The sequence below is a fragment of the Nicotiana tabacum genome, chromosome 16, assembly GCF_000715075.1.
Source record: "Nicotiana tabacum cultivar K326 chromosome 16, ASM71507v2, whole genome shotgun sequence".
Taxonomy (NCBI): domain Eukaryota; kingdom Viridiplantae; phylum Streptophyta; class Magnoliopsida; order Solanales; family Solanaceae; genus Nicotiana; species Nicotiana tabacum.
The window spans coordinates 31,044,967-31,058,805 of NC_134095.1; the positions used below are offsets into that span (position 1 = coordinate 31,044,967).

At 37.2% G+C, this 13,839-nt stretch overlaps 1 protein-coding gene across 1 annotated transcript; it reads left to right on the plus strand.

Annotated features, from left to right (window-relative positions):
* Positions 1–10,723: 10,723 nt before the first annotated feature.
* Positions 10,724–13,156, plus strand: LOC142170537 (uncharacterized). Its single transcript, XM_075232462.1, has 2 exons — positions 10,724–10,978; positions 12,191–13,156. Exon 2 carries the CDS (start codon positions 12,294–12,296, stop codon positions 12,783–12,785), a length of 492 nt encoding a protein of 163 aa, XP_075088563.1. The 5' UTR covers positions 10,724–10,978; positions 12,191–12,293; the 3' UTR covers positions 12,786–13,156.
* The last annotated feature ends 683 nt before the right edge of the window (positions 13,157–13,839 follow it).

Here is a 13,839-nt window from a genome sequence, read left to right on the forward strand (position 1 = left end):
ATGAAAACTTCCAGTCTCTGTGTCCATAAAGCACACGAATTACCATATCTGATCCCAATTCCGCCGCTCACATATATAACACACCTCTAGTACTCCATCATTCCACGAGAGATACTTTAAAATTCTTCTGTGATGTCAAGCAAACTCGAATATCAGTAGTCGATCTGACAAGAAGTGCTGCAATACTACCAAAGTACCATTAACTTAATCATATTGCCTTTTCCTGAAACATATACCATCGTCAAATCACCTCAATTGGCATTACCATTTCCTTAATCAACTGATGATCATTTCTCTAATTATCTGAAACTGCCCGTGCTGCCTAAGAATTCATGACCTTCCTTTCAAATCTGAACCGTGACCTTACACATGCCAATCTCAATCCCACGCATCATACCGCATAAACCGTACCATCCTAGGATAACATGAGAACTCCATCTCCCTTCCGAGCTACATACATCTACGTATTCAACTAGTCACAAACTTTACATTGGCCCCATCTAGAAGGAAAATCACTATACATACCATGCTCCTCATGCCCATAGAAAATATACATTTCCAACCGAGGTCGAAACCATCAAGAACTCTCCGAGTTCCCCTTGCACAAACCAGACCTGCCAGGACTGAATCCTTCTAACTTGACCAAGCTACGCAAGCCATCAAAACCTAAGAGCACTACCGTGAAATACCTGTAGAAACTCATTACCTCGTAAACACTCAAGGAACTAATCATATCCTTACCATACCGATCCGGGCCACTACCAAGCTATCCCATCTATCCGAGTTCCCTTCTAACTTACCTTCAACTTGATACTCCTTCTTGCTATAACATCACAATTTCGCAACCCAGACTTACCACACGAGACCCAAGCACAAAACCACACCGTCTAAGATTCATAAGCCGCTGAATACTCTCTTAAATATTCCCAAAAGCACCACAAGAAGTGCTGCAATACTACCGAAGTGCCATCAACTTAATCACATTGCCTTTTCTTGAAACATATACCATCGTCAAATCACCTCAATTGGCATTACCATTTACTTAATCATCTGATGATCATTTCTCTAATTATCTGAAATTGCCCGTGCTGCTTAAGAGTTCATGACCTTCCTTTCAAATTTGAATTGTAACCTTACACGTGCCAATCTCAATCCCACGCATTATACCGCATAAACCGTACCATCCTAGGATAACATGCGGACTTTATCTCCCTTCCAAGCCACAGATATCTATGTATTCAACTAGTCACGAACTTTCTATTGGTCCCGTCTAGAAGGAAAATCACTATACATACCATGCTCCTCATGCCCATAGAAAATATACATTTCCAACCGAGGTCGAAACCATCAAGAATTCTCCGAGTTCCCCTTGCACAAACCAGACCTGCCAGGACTGAATCCTTCTAACTTGACCAAGCTACGCAAGCCATCAAAACCTAAGAGCACTGCCACGAAATACCCGTAAAAACTCATTACCTCGTAAACACTCAAGGAACTAATCATATCCTTACGATACCGATCCCGGCTACTACCAAGCTATCCCATCTATCTGAGTTCCCTTTTGACTTACCTTCAACTTGATACTCCTTCTTGCTATAACATCACAATTTCGCAACCCAAACTTACCATACGAGACCCAAGCACAAAACCACACCGTCTAAGATTCATAAGCCACTGAATACTCTATTAAATATTCCCAAAAGCATCACCTTCATAATACTTTACTCTGAAGAGACTTCCTACGAATATAAATCCGTTACCTTTACCTTCCTGATACTGATACATGGAATCCCATAATTAATATAAAAAATACCACAAGTCTTGACATCTTCTAATGAAAACTCAGTTCCTAGCCACACATACAACTTGAAAATACCCATTTGTTACATGTAAAATCGTGAACACATTAGAACCATTCCCACGAGTTATTCACTCTACTCAAACTGCAATTAGCCTGATCGAACGAACCGAACAACCCGTGCCCCGTTTGCACTCTGACACCACAGAGTGTGACATCATTCCGTTACAACCAAGCAACTCCCTGCTCTATGCACTGAACATCCTTTACCAACAATGACTCAAAACATCCCGTGATTATCGCACACTTGTGAAGCATCCTATACCCTTTGTTAAGAAGTTTCCTTTACTCGAGCCATCCTCGCTCTCAACCCCCATAGGCCATAACTGATTCGCCTAAACGCCTCAAACTGGAACCGACATAGCATATAACCGTGCATTTAACTAATCAATAGCAAACTCCCCCACTTGGCTCGAAGCCATAGATCAACATACACTCAATAACTCATAATGCAGGTACTCTATTGATGCCATAATACCATAGTGAGATTAAACTCAAATCCTTTGTAAGCTCGTGAAACCATAGATCATCTAGTACTTTAAACCTTCTACAAATCTCGCATTCATCCTCGCAACAGCCAAGCCCACTCTCTTAAGCGGTAAATCTTCAACACTTATATTTCACTTTGTAAATGAGATCTTCTAGCCGACAACATGAGGATCACACAACCTCAGAACACTCCACAGGAGATAATCCACCTACTTGCCTTCAATTAACATTCCTGTATACCTTCCACCATCACAAACATTGCGTAGTCACTTAACCTTCCTGAGTCTAAACTTATACTGCAACATGAAAATTACTCCACTCACAACTAGGAAACATGAAAAGGTTCTTCACTCACCCATAACTCGGGGCTATACCTCGAATCAAGACGGAATCCAAGCACCTAATAGTTCTTCTATCCTCTAGCAGACCCTTCTCGTCGCTTCCAATTCGTACGGGTACATCTCGTAGTCATAACATACTCAACACATAGCCATCCAGCCGTTGCTCCCACTAATAGGGACAGTACCGGACATATAAGTTCAAAAACATTCGCTCACACAATCAGCACCTCGGTGCTTAAGCCATAGGAAAAGATCTGGCCTCAAGTCCTCCAGACTGGCCCAACATCAACTGACGGAGATCACATCTCGTCCCTCGAGCAGGGAATCACAAGCGCAATGCACATCTGATACTGAGCGCTCATGCACGCATACGAACGCGTGGAAGGAATTTCAAGAGTTACATTTCAAGCTGAATCAAGGACGCACGATATGAATTCAAGAATGTGAAGTTTTCCTAAAGGTTCTGCAGCCTTTCGAGGATAAATACAGACGTCTCCGTAACGATCCGCGAGACTCTACTAAACCTGCTCATGACTCGTGAGACCTGTGTAACCTAGGATCTGATACCAACTTGTCACGACACCAAACTGGCCCGGTCGTGATGGCGCCTCTCGTGAAGACAAGGCCAGCCGACACAACACCCATATTAACTTTTTAATCATTAAGAGTTATTTTTAAGCCTTTAATTAAATAATTTATCATAACATAAGTCTGAATGAACAGTGCAGAAATAACATACAAGCCCAGCATCGGGGTGTCACTAGCCATGAGCATCTAACAAGGTCAGAATACAGCAAAAACAATCAAGATGTACTAAGTACAGAAATGAAAATGAGAGTAAGGAAGCAGTGTTGCGAACGTCGTGCAGCCACCTTGCTAAGTCTGATGACTCCGCGTCTAAGCAACCAACACCCACTACAGGGTTCCGAAATACCTGAATCTGCACACGAGGTGCAGGGAGTAATGTGAGTACTCTAACAAAGTAAGTAACAAGAGTAAATAAAGACTGAGCAGTAGGAAATGATGAATCCACATTTATGTTAAACTCAATAAGCACTACAGGCTTTTAAATCAGAATACGAGTCAATCGCCTCATTTAAAATTCAGCCATTGGTAAAATCATTTAAAAATGCCTTCCAACAGTCTCAGTAGAGGTTCAATACCATTTTTAATAAAAGGAACTGAAAACCATAATCGGCCCCTCGGGCAAAACATAAGTCGTAAACACCTCATAACAAGAAAATCTTAGTGGAAATAACAAAAAAAGCCAAATCAGTGATTAAGTTCTGAACATCTCATAAAAACCAGCTTAAATGATAGTTGTTTAAAAACATTTATTCAACGCTTTCGACAGAGGCTCGATATAAAGATGAGTGCAAGCAGTCAATAAATCAACATATTCGATAGAAACTCACTTAAAGAGGAGTAAAAATAATAAGTTCATAAACAGGCCTCTCAGTCCAAGCATCCCTCAGGTGCATGTATATATACCAATCGCCCCTCGGGCTAGCCTCTCAGTCACTCGTGACTCAACTCATACCAATTAGTACTTACACTCAGCACTCACGCTCAATAGGTACCATAAAGTAACCGCTGCGGCGCACAGCCCGATCCATATATCACTACGGTGTGCAGCCCGATCCATATAGCTCATCGACGATGCTCACTGGAGGTGTGCAGACTCCGGCAGGGCTCTTACAGCCCAAGCGCTATATCATTGCGGCGTGCAGCTCGATCCAACATATCGTTGCAGCGTGCAACCCAATTATAACTATATAATCCTCACAACCAGACTCTCGGCCTCTCTAGGTCATTAACCGCACAATCAGACTCTCGGTCTATCTCAGTCATCAACCTTACGATCACTCGGACCATCAGTAAAACAGGGAACTTAGCCCAAATAGTTTTCATATTTTTATGAAATAAAGTGATAAACCGGATTTAAACAATAAACAGGTAAAACATGACTGAGGATATGCTTTCAAAACAAATAGAGTGAGGAAAAATAATGAAAATGCCCCTAAAGGTCTCAGCAGGTCGGCACAAGGCCCCAAGCATGGCATACAACCCAAACATATAATATCAATCTCTAGAACATGGAACATCATAAGAGTTCAAATCAAATACGTGACTTAATAGTCATACGGGACGGACCAAGTCACAAATCTCCAATGGTGCACAACTCCACGCTCGTCGTTTAGCGTGTGCGTCACCTCAAAGTAACACAACGATGTGTAATCCGGGGTTTCAAACCCTTAGGATAGTATTTACAATCATTACTTACCTCGAACCGGCTAAATCTCTAGCTCACGATGCCTTTGCCCCTCAAATCGGCCTCCACGCGCGTCGAATCTACCCAAAATCAGAACAAATACGTCACAATATGCCAAGGGAACAAAGCCCAAGCGAAAACAATCGAAAAATACCAAAATCCCGAAATTAGCAAAACCCGAGCCCCATGCCCACTTCTCAAAACTCAAAAATATTCACATCAACGGGTTCCTTATCTCCCCATGAGTTCATTCATATGAAAACATCAAAATCCATCCACAATTGACCCTTCGAATCCCAAATGTTTGGTATCAAATTTGTAAGCTCTAGTTCTTCAATTTTCACCTCTAATTTCCATGATTTCTAGCCCTAATTCATGAAATAATAGCATTGGAACAGGTTTTAGGTCCAAATTCCTTACCTCAATGAAGTTCCCTTGAAATCCCTTTCTCAAATCGCCCCAAAAGCTCCAAAGCCGAGATAAAAATGGTGAAATAGCTCAAAATTTGCGAAGGCCTGAATTTATACTTTCTTCCCAGAACTTTTCGCATTTGCGGCCATTTTATCGCTTCTGCGGTACCGCATATGCGGCCCTTCTTCCGCTTCTGCGGAAGTCACTTAACTGGCCAACAATCGCATCTGCGATCAAATCCCCGCATCTGCGACATCGCAAATGCGGCCACTCTAACCGCTTCTGCGGTCTCTGCCCAACAGGCTCATTTTCGCTTCTGCGACTAATTAACCGCACATACGACGCCGCATCTGCGGTCCACAACCCGCAGATACGAAAATATCAGAAGCAGCAAATCTGAAGCTGCAACAAAATTCCAATTCTCCGATAACCACCCGAAATCACCCCGAGGCCCCGGGACCTCAACCAAAAGCACAAACATGACACAATACCTTATTCAAACTTGTCACAATTATCAAAACACCTCAAACAACATCAAATCATCCAAAGCACATCGGATTCAAGCCAAACTTCCTAAAATCTTCTGAATTACGCTTTTGATCAAAAACCCAACCAAACCACGTCCGAGTACTTGAAATTTGTCACACACATCCCAAATAACATAACGGAAATATTGCAACTTCCGGAATTTTATTCCGACCTCTATATTAAATTCTCATCTATCAACCGGAAAATGCCAAAATCTCAATTTCACTAATTCAAGCCTAAACCTTCCACGAACTTCCAAAATGCATTCCGATCATGCTCCTAAGTCATAAATCACCTAACGGAGCTAACCAAATCATAAAAATTTCAATCCAAGATCATATACAAACAAGTCAAATATTGGTCAAACCTTTCAAATTTAAAGCTTTAAACTGAGAATTGTTCTTCCAAATTCGTTCTGATTTCCCTAAAAACCCAAAACAACGATTTACACAAGTCATAATACATTACACGAGGCTAGTCATGCCCGAGAACTGGTGATCAAAGTGCAAAATCTCAAAACGACCGGTCGGGTCGTTACACATACTTGTGATTTCAATGAAAAGAATTGAGTTTTACTATTATACTTGAAAAGAAAATATTTTTTTTGAAACTGTGAACGAGCTGAGCATTTTATTATTGAGTTATTCCTTGTGATGCTTTAATTATATTGTTATGAGATTTTATTGGATATTAGTGTGGACTCTGACCTTGGTACAAGCTCGTCACTACTTTTAACCTAAGTTTAGGTTTGTTACTTTTTGAGTACATGGGGTCGGTTGTACTCATACTACACTTCCTGCACATTGCGTGTAGATTTCGGATGTCGACGTTGGTGTGTTCGATGGGAGCTGACTTAGAAAATGTACCGGTGTAAATTCTATCAGTTTTGTAAATTCTATTCTTAGAAGCTCATAATTTGTACTACCAGTCCTTGAGAGGTGATAAGAGATCATTTATTTTTCCTTCAGTAATTTATATTATATTGGACTTGATGAGTTGGCTTACTTAGCAGGATGAGTTAGGTGCCATCATGACTAGTTAGCTTTTGGGTCGTGATAGATATGGTTAGATCTATGATGGGGGTTCACTGATCTTCCAATAAATTTAAGGGGATATGCTGAAATAGCAACATACTTACTTAATAATGTTCCCACTAAGTCAGTCTCTACAATACCATATGAGATATGGAAAGGATGTAAGCCTAACCTTAAACATATTAAAGTTTGGGGTTGTCCAGCTTATGTTAAGAGACTACAGTTTAATAAACTTGACTCAAGATCTGATAAGTGTAGGTTCATTGGGTATCCCAAGGAAACAACGTGATATTATTTCTATCACCCTTCTGACCATAAAGTGTTTGTGGCCAGAGGAGAAACCTTTTTGGAAAGGAAATTTCTTTTGGAAGGAAATTATAATGGAGAAATAGAACTTTATGAAGTTCAAGAAACTGATGAATCAACACAATATAAAGATCATGAGACCCAAGTTTAAGAACCTTTATTGGATGTTTTAAAGTTACCAAGGAAGTTTCCATCTTCAATGGTTGAAGTTCAAGAACTAAATGAAGTTCAAGAACAGGTTAATGAACCAGTTTCAAACCAAATTGAACAACAACCAAATCCAGCACAAGGTGAACATGTTGTACAAGTACCTCTTAGAAGGTCTACACGAGAATGTCATGTACCAACTAGATTAAATTTAATGGTACAAGATGATGTATCAAATGAGGTTGATCATAATGATGATGACCCTAAGACCTATGAAAAGGCTATACAAAGTTCTGATTATGAGAAGTGGCAAAAGGCCATAGAATCCGAAATGTAATATATGAAGGAAAACAAAGTATGGACTTTAGTTGAACCTTCAAAGGACATAAAACCTATTGGTTGTAAATGGGTTTTTAAGAAAAAGATTGGAGCAGACGGAAAGGTAGAGACCTACAAAGCCCGTCTTGTTGCCAAGGGATATTGTCAGAAAGAAGGAGTCGACTACGACGAGACGTTTTCTCCTATGGCAGTGCTCAAATCTATTCGGATTTTGCTTGCTATAGCAGCATACTATGATTATGAAATATGGCAAATGGATGTGAAAACAACTTTCCTTAATGGTGAGCTAGAAGAGGATGTGTACATGACACAACCTGAAGGTTTCACATCTTCGTCTGATCATAATAAAATTTGCAAGCTACAAAGATCCATTTATGGACTAAAGCAAGCTTCTCGAAGTTGGAATATTCGCTTTAACAAGACAATTGAAAAGTTCAATTTTGTTAGATGCGAAGAAGAACCTTGTGTGTACAAAAAGGCTAGTAGGAGCACAATTATATTTTTAGTGTTGTATGTTGATGATATATTGCTCATAGGGAATGACATACCTGCATTGCAAAGTACTAAGATTTGGCTATCTGAACAGTTCTCCATGAAAGACTTGGGAGAAACATCTTATATATTAGGAATAAAGATCTATAGAGATAGATCTAGGAAGTTGCTTGGACTTTACTAGACTTTGTACATTAATACCATTTTAAAGAGGTATAATATGGATAATTCCAAAAGAGGCTATCTACCGATAGGCACTGGAATTACTCTCAGTAGGGAGGATTGTCCCAAAACACTTGAAGAGAGAGAACGCATGAGTAGGATCCCATACGCTAGTGTAGTGGGAGCTATCATGTATACCATGACATGTACACGTCCTAATGTGGCTTATACACTTGGAGTGACTAGCCGCTATCAGTCAAATCTCGGTGAGGAACATTGGAAGGTGGTGAATACCATTCTTAAGTACTTAAGAAGGACTAAAGACCAATTCCTCATCTATGGAGATTCTGAGTTGAAACTTGAAAGTTATACTAATGCAAGTTTCTCTTCAGATAGAGATGATAGCAAATCTATTTCTGTTTATGTATTCATCTTAAATGGTGGTGTGGTGAGTTGGAAAAGTTCCAGACAAGCTATAGTAGCTGATTCAGTGACTGAAGCAGAATATATAGCAGCTAGTGAAGCTGTATGGATGAAAAAGTTCTTAACTGAACTTGGTATAGTTCCTTCAATAGAAGGTGCAGTTCCACTGTTGTGTGACAATACTGGAGCCATTGCTCAAGCAAAAAAACCAAGATCACACCAAAAATCCAAACACGTTCTGTGAAGGTATCACTTGATAAAAGAGATCATTGAACGTGGAGACATCGAGATTCAAAAGGTTGATGGAAAAGAAAATGCTGCAGACCCATTCACTAAAGCTCTTGGTGCAAAGAAGTTTGACAAGCACAAGTGGAAATTGGGAATAAAGTACAAGAGCGATTGGCTCTAGTGCAAGTGGGAGATTGTTAGGGATATAGTAGATATGCCCTAGATCCAATATCATATTTGATGATTTGAACATATTTTTGTGAACGTTATTTGATATAAAAATATATGGCATTTGATATTCTTTTATAATAGTTATTATTAATTATTTGATTAATTTAATAAGGTCCTTGATTAAATTTTGAGACTTGTCATCGTGATGGAGATCATGATAATGAGAGTAAAGTCTCTTATAATTTAATCTAAATTTGTTCTTGATCGTAGGATTATTAATTTGGACATTAGTAATCCAGTTAGATCAATATTTATGTGATCGTCTTTATGGGATAAAGATTAATTGATCTCATTAACTAAATTACATAGATAGATGATGCATATTGAGATATGATCATTGAACCGACTCATTGGATAATTCCTAATTGTTAGAATTACCATAAACTGTCAATAGAATATTCTCTTGAAGAATGTAATGTAAAAGTTTTCTTTGACCTGAGATCGTCATAGTAATTGACAAGTTATTTATTGTGCTTTGATACCGGACACCTATGGCCCTAGGGCGATAGTTTAAAGGATATTGAGCATAATTAAATGCTTGTAGAATTAGTGATTGATCAAAATGGAATCTGTCAACTCTTGATAATGAGTTTAAGCTCCATGTTGTCATGAATTATAAATGACCCAATTAAGACCTTGGCCATGGCAATTGAATGAAAGAAGAAATGAGTTTCTTAGGTCATTCGATGTTCAATTATAATTGACATGAACACATAGTTTGTCGCCTATTAGGATTTGACAGTTGAACCATATCCTAGGGTGACTCGGAGCTATAAGGATGGAATGAATTAATACATTATTCTTCTACAGGTTCTTGAGAGTAAATTGTATACTTCATGATATCCGGTCATTAAGGAGTATTGTTAGACGCCACCCTTGATTAGTATATTGATATGATCAATTTACTACCGGCTTAGTATTGAACTTATGGGGTCGCACACTAACGAATGTTCTGATCTTTGATAAAGGATTAATTACTTTATTATTTGATAATTAAATTAAATAATTTAATTAGTCAAATAAATTTAATTATTAGTCCAAATAAAATATTATTATATTCTTTGCTAGCACAGAGGTTATAATTAATACTGTGAACAAATTAAATTTTTCTATTTGGAATAGAAAATTAAAATATATTTCTTGATGGAAATATGGATGTGATATATATAATATAATTGATATTGCACAAAAGTTGTATATATAATATTAATTATGCTTGTAATCCAATTTTGAATTGGATTAAGTAGCATAAGAGTCCAAAAGGACTTGTCGGCAAACATGATACCCATTTGTCATGGGATTCCAATTTCAATTGGAAATTACGTTTGGCATTAGAATTGCACAAAGTCACCGCCTCCGACTTTTCCTCATTGTATTGGAAAAGGGATTACTAAGGTAGTACTAGTACACACACATATATATATATGTGAAGAAGGTTTATAGAAAACCAAGACCGGCAACATATAAAACGTATAATAGGTTTGCCACACGCAAAGATATTGAAAGAGTCAAGAAATACTCTTGACAAGAAAATTTAGTTTCTTGGTCTTTCACGTTGGCTACGATTTTTGAGAAGAACTTTAGCACAATAGTTCGTTCAATTTGTTTGCGGGTTTCGTTGATCAAAGAGTTGATAGCAATAATCGATCTCGGTGTGGATACATATAGAGTCTTCGTACTATTGAAGAAAATTCTGAAACGAGGCTCTTTTCACCAGGTACGACTTAGATTCGATCTTTGACATGTAAATAAATTTTAAACACGAAAAGATCTGCCTAGGATTGTTATTGTCTTCCGCTGCGTGTTACGAACACCTATATGCAATCCTTCAGTGGTATCAGAGCTCATGGTTTATTGCGTAAAATTTATTTACGAAATATTTTTTTATTATATTTGAAGAGCTCAAACCATAATACATGTGTCTTGTGCAATAGTCAAATCGTTTGAATGCTGATATTATTTTATTGTGGATAAAATATGTATTCATATAACTATTGAGATAATTCATAAATTGAATTTTAAATTTTGTATTAGATACGAAGGGAATCTATAATAGGTTACATGATTCTATTGTTATTTTTAATTGTTATTAGTTCATGAGATGTTAATTAATAATGATATTTTGGCATGAATTACTTTTTTGTGATATATGTGATATTAGATTAAACATGTTAGAAGAATGTTGAATTTTGTTTTTATGTCACGTGCTTGTTCGTTACATAATTTTGAATTATTTATTACATGTGATGTAAATCAATTTAGGACTAAGCATGACAACTTGAACTACATTCACATGCTATAAAGATTTGATCTTCATGTTATAAAAAGTTGTTTTAGTAACAGTTCCCTCTTACTAAAATTTGGGTTCTTAAATAATAAAATATAAGATATTTTATTATAGAGCTATCCATCAAAGTAATTAATTTTACTTATTTCTTGTTTATATGGAGCGGCCTAACTATCAGAAGACTTATAGTTCGAGAATATGTTAAAATTATTTATTACATTAGATGTATGGATTGAAAGAATTATTTAATTTTTTTACTAGACGCCTGGACTATCCGGAGAGTATAAAATTTAATAAGTTCTTTGCTATCATGATGGTTGAACTCAACTATGCCAATAGGATCGACCTGACTACCAGGGGATTATTTGACATAGAGCTATTTAAGAAAATTGTATGGGGATATAATTGGTAAGAGTACCTACCTTTAAAATATATGTGTGAAACGACTTGACTTCCAAGGGGCTCATATATATTGTTAAAGGATTTCTTTACTCCACTAACAGAAATAAAGATTTCGTAAACTATAATGAGGATAAATGGTTTAAAATAATTAGTGAAAATATCACTTAGATAAAAGTCCATGTCTTTATGATATATGCAAATATGTTCTTATATCATTGCCTTTTCTTTTCTATATTTTAGGTTTCTCAATATGTCTGTTATATCACTGCGTTAAAATCCTTGAGACCAACAAGTTGGTAGGACCAAACTTTGATGACTGGTATAGAAATTTGAGAATGTTCTCATGCATGAAAAGCTCATTGATGTGATCGATAAGACTGCAAAGATAATCCCACCAGAGAATGATGTTCAAGGCACCAAGGTTTATCAGAAGCATATGGAAGAATGGCGTGCTATTGAACACATCATTCTCACTTCTATGAGTTCTGAACTCCAGAGGAAAAATCAGAATATGGATCCAACTGCAATCATTGAATATCTTAAGAAGATGGTTAATACACAGTTGGAAATTGAAAACTCTCTAGTTGGACCCCTTGTCAATCATATGATTGTTCTTACTGAAGAACATAAGAAGTTGGGGTACAAGCTTGGTAAAGAGCTTTCTGAAGATTTGATCTTGCAGTCAGTATATGATGCTGAATGTTTTCACCGTAAGAAAAAAGGGCATTGGAAGAGAAATTGCAAGGAGTATCTTGCAACTCTAATGGACAAGAAACAAGGTGAGACATTAATGAAAAATATTTTTAAGGTTTCTTTAGCTACTACTAATTCTTGACTGTGGGTATTAGATACTGGCAGTGGTTATAACATCTGTAATATGTTGCAAGGGTTCAAGATAAGTAGGAGGCTAAAGAAAGGAGAATTTAATCTACAAGTTGGAAATGGTGCAAAAGTTGCGGTCGTAGCTGTAGGATCAATTTCTTTAATAATGCCTACGGGAAAAGTACTTATGTTGGATGATTGTTATTACGTTCCTAAATTTATTTCGAACATAATTTCAGTTTCTATGTTAGACAAACGTGGTTTTCGCATTAATATAGACAATGGTCTTTGCTCTATTTGTTATAGTGATAATTTATATGTGAATGGCTATCTCCAACATGACGTTTATGTCTTACCTAATGTGAATACTAATTTGATTATGCATGTTTCAAGTCTTAAGAGGAAAAGAGATGATCAAGTAAATCATGCATATCTTTGGCATTGTAGGCTTGGTCATATTGGAGAGAAAAGAATTAACAAGTTGTACAAGGAAGGGTACCTTGACAAATATGATTTTGAATCCTATCCAACTTGTGAATCTTATCTCAAAGGAAAAATGACCAAATCTCCATTTACTGAAAGTGAGCTTCTAAATTATTGGGACTAATTTATACAGATGTTTGTGGGCTCATGAAAATTTAAGCTAGAGGTGGATGTTCTTATTTCATCATCTTCACTGATGATATGTCAAGATATGAATTTGTGTATCTTATGAAACGCAAGTTTGAATCTTTTGAAATGTTCAAAAGGTTCCATAGTGAAGTTGGGAAGTATGGTAAAAGTATCAAAGTACTAAGGTCTGAAAGAGGAGGAAAATATCTTAGTGAAGATTTTACCAGATATCTCACAGACAATGGGATTCTCTCACAGTGGACACCTCTAGGAACACCACAACACAATGGTATGTCTGAAACGAAAAATCAAACCTTATTAGATATGGTGAGATCTATGATGGGGTTCACTGATCTTCCAATAAATTTATGGGGATATTCTTTGAAAGCAGCAACATACTTACTTAATAAAGTTTCCACTAAGTCAGTCTCTACAACACCATATGAGATATGGAC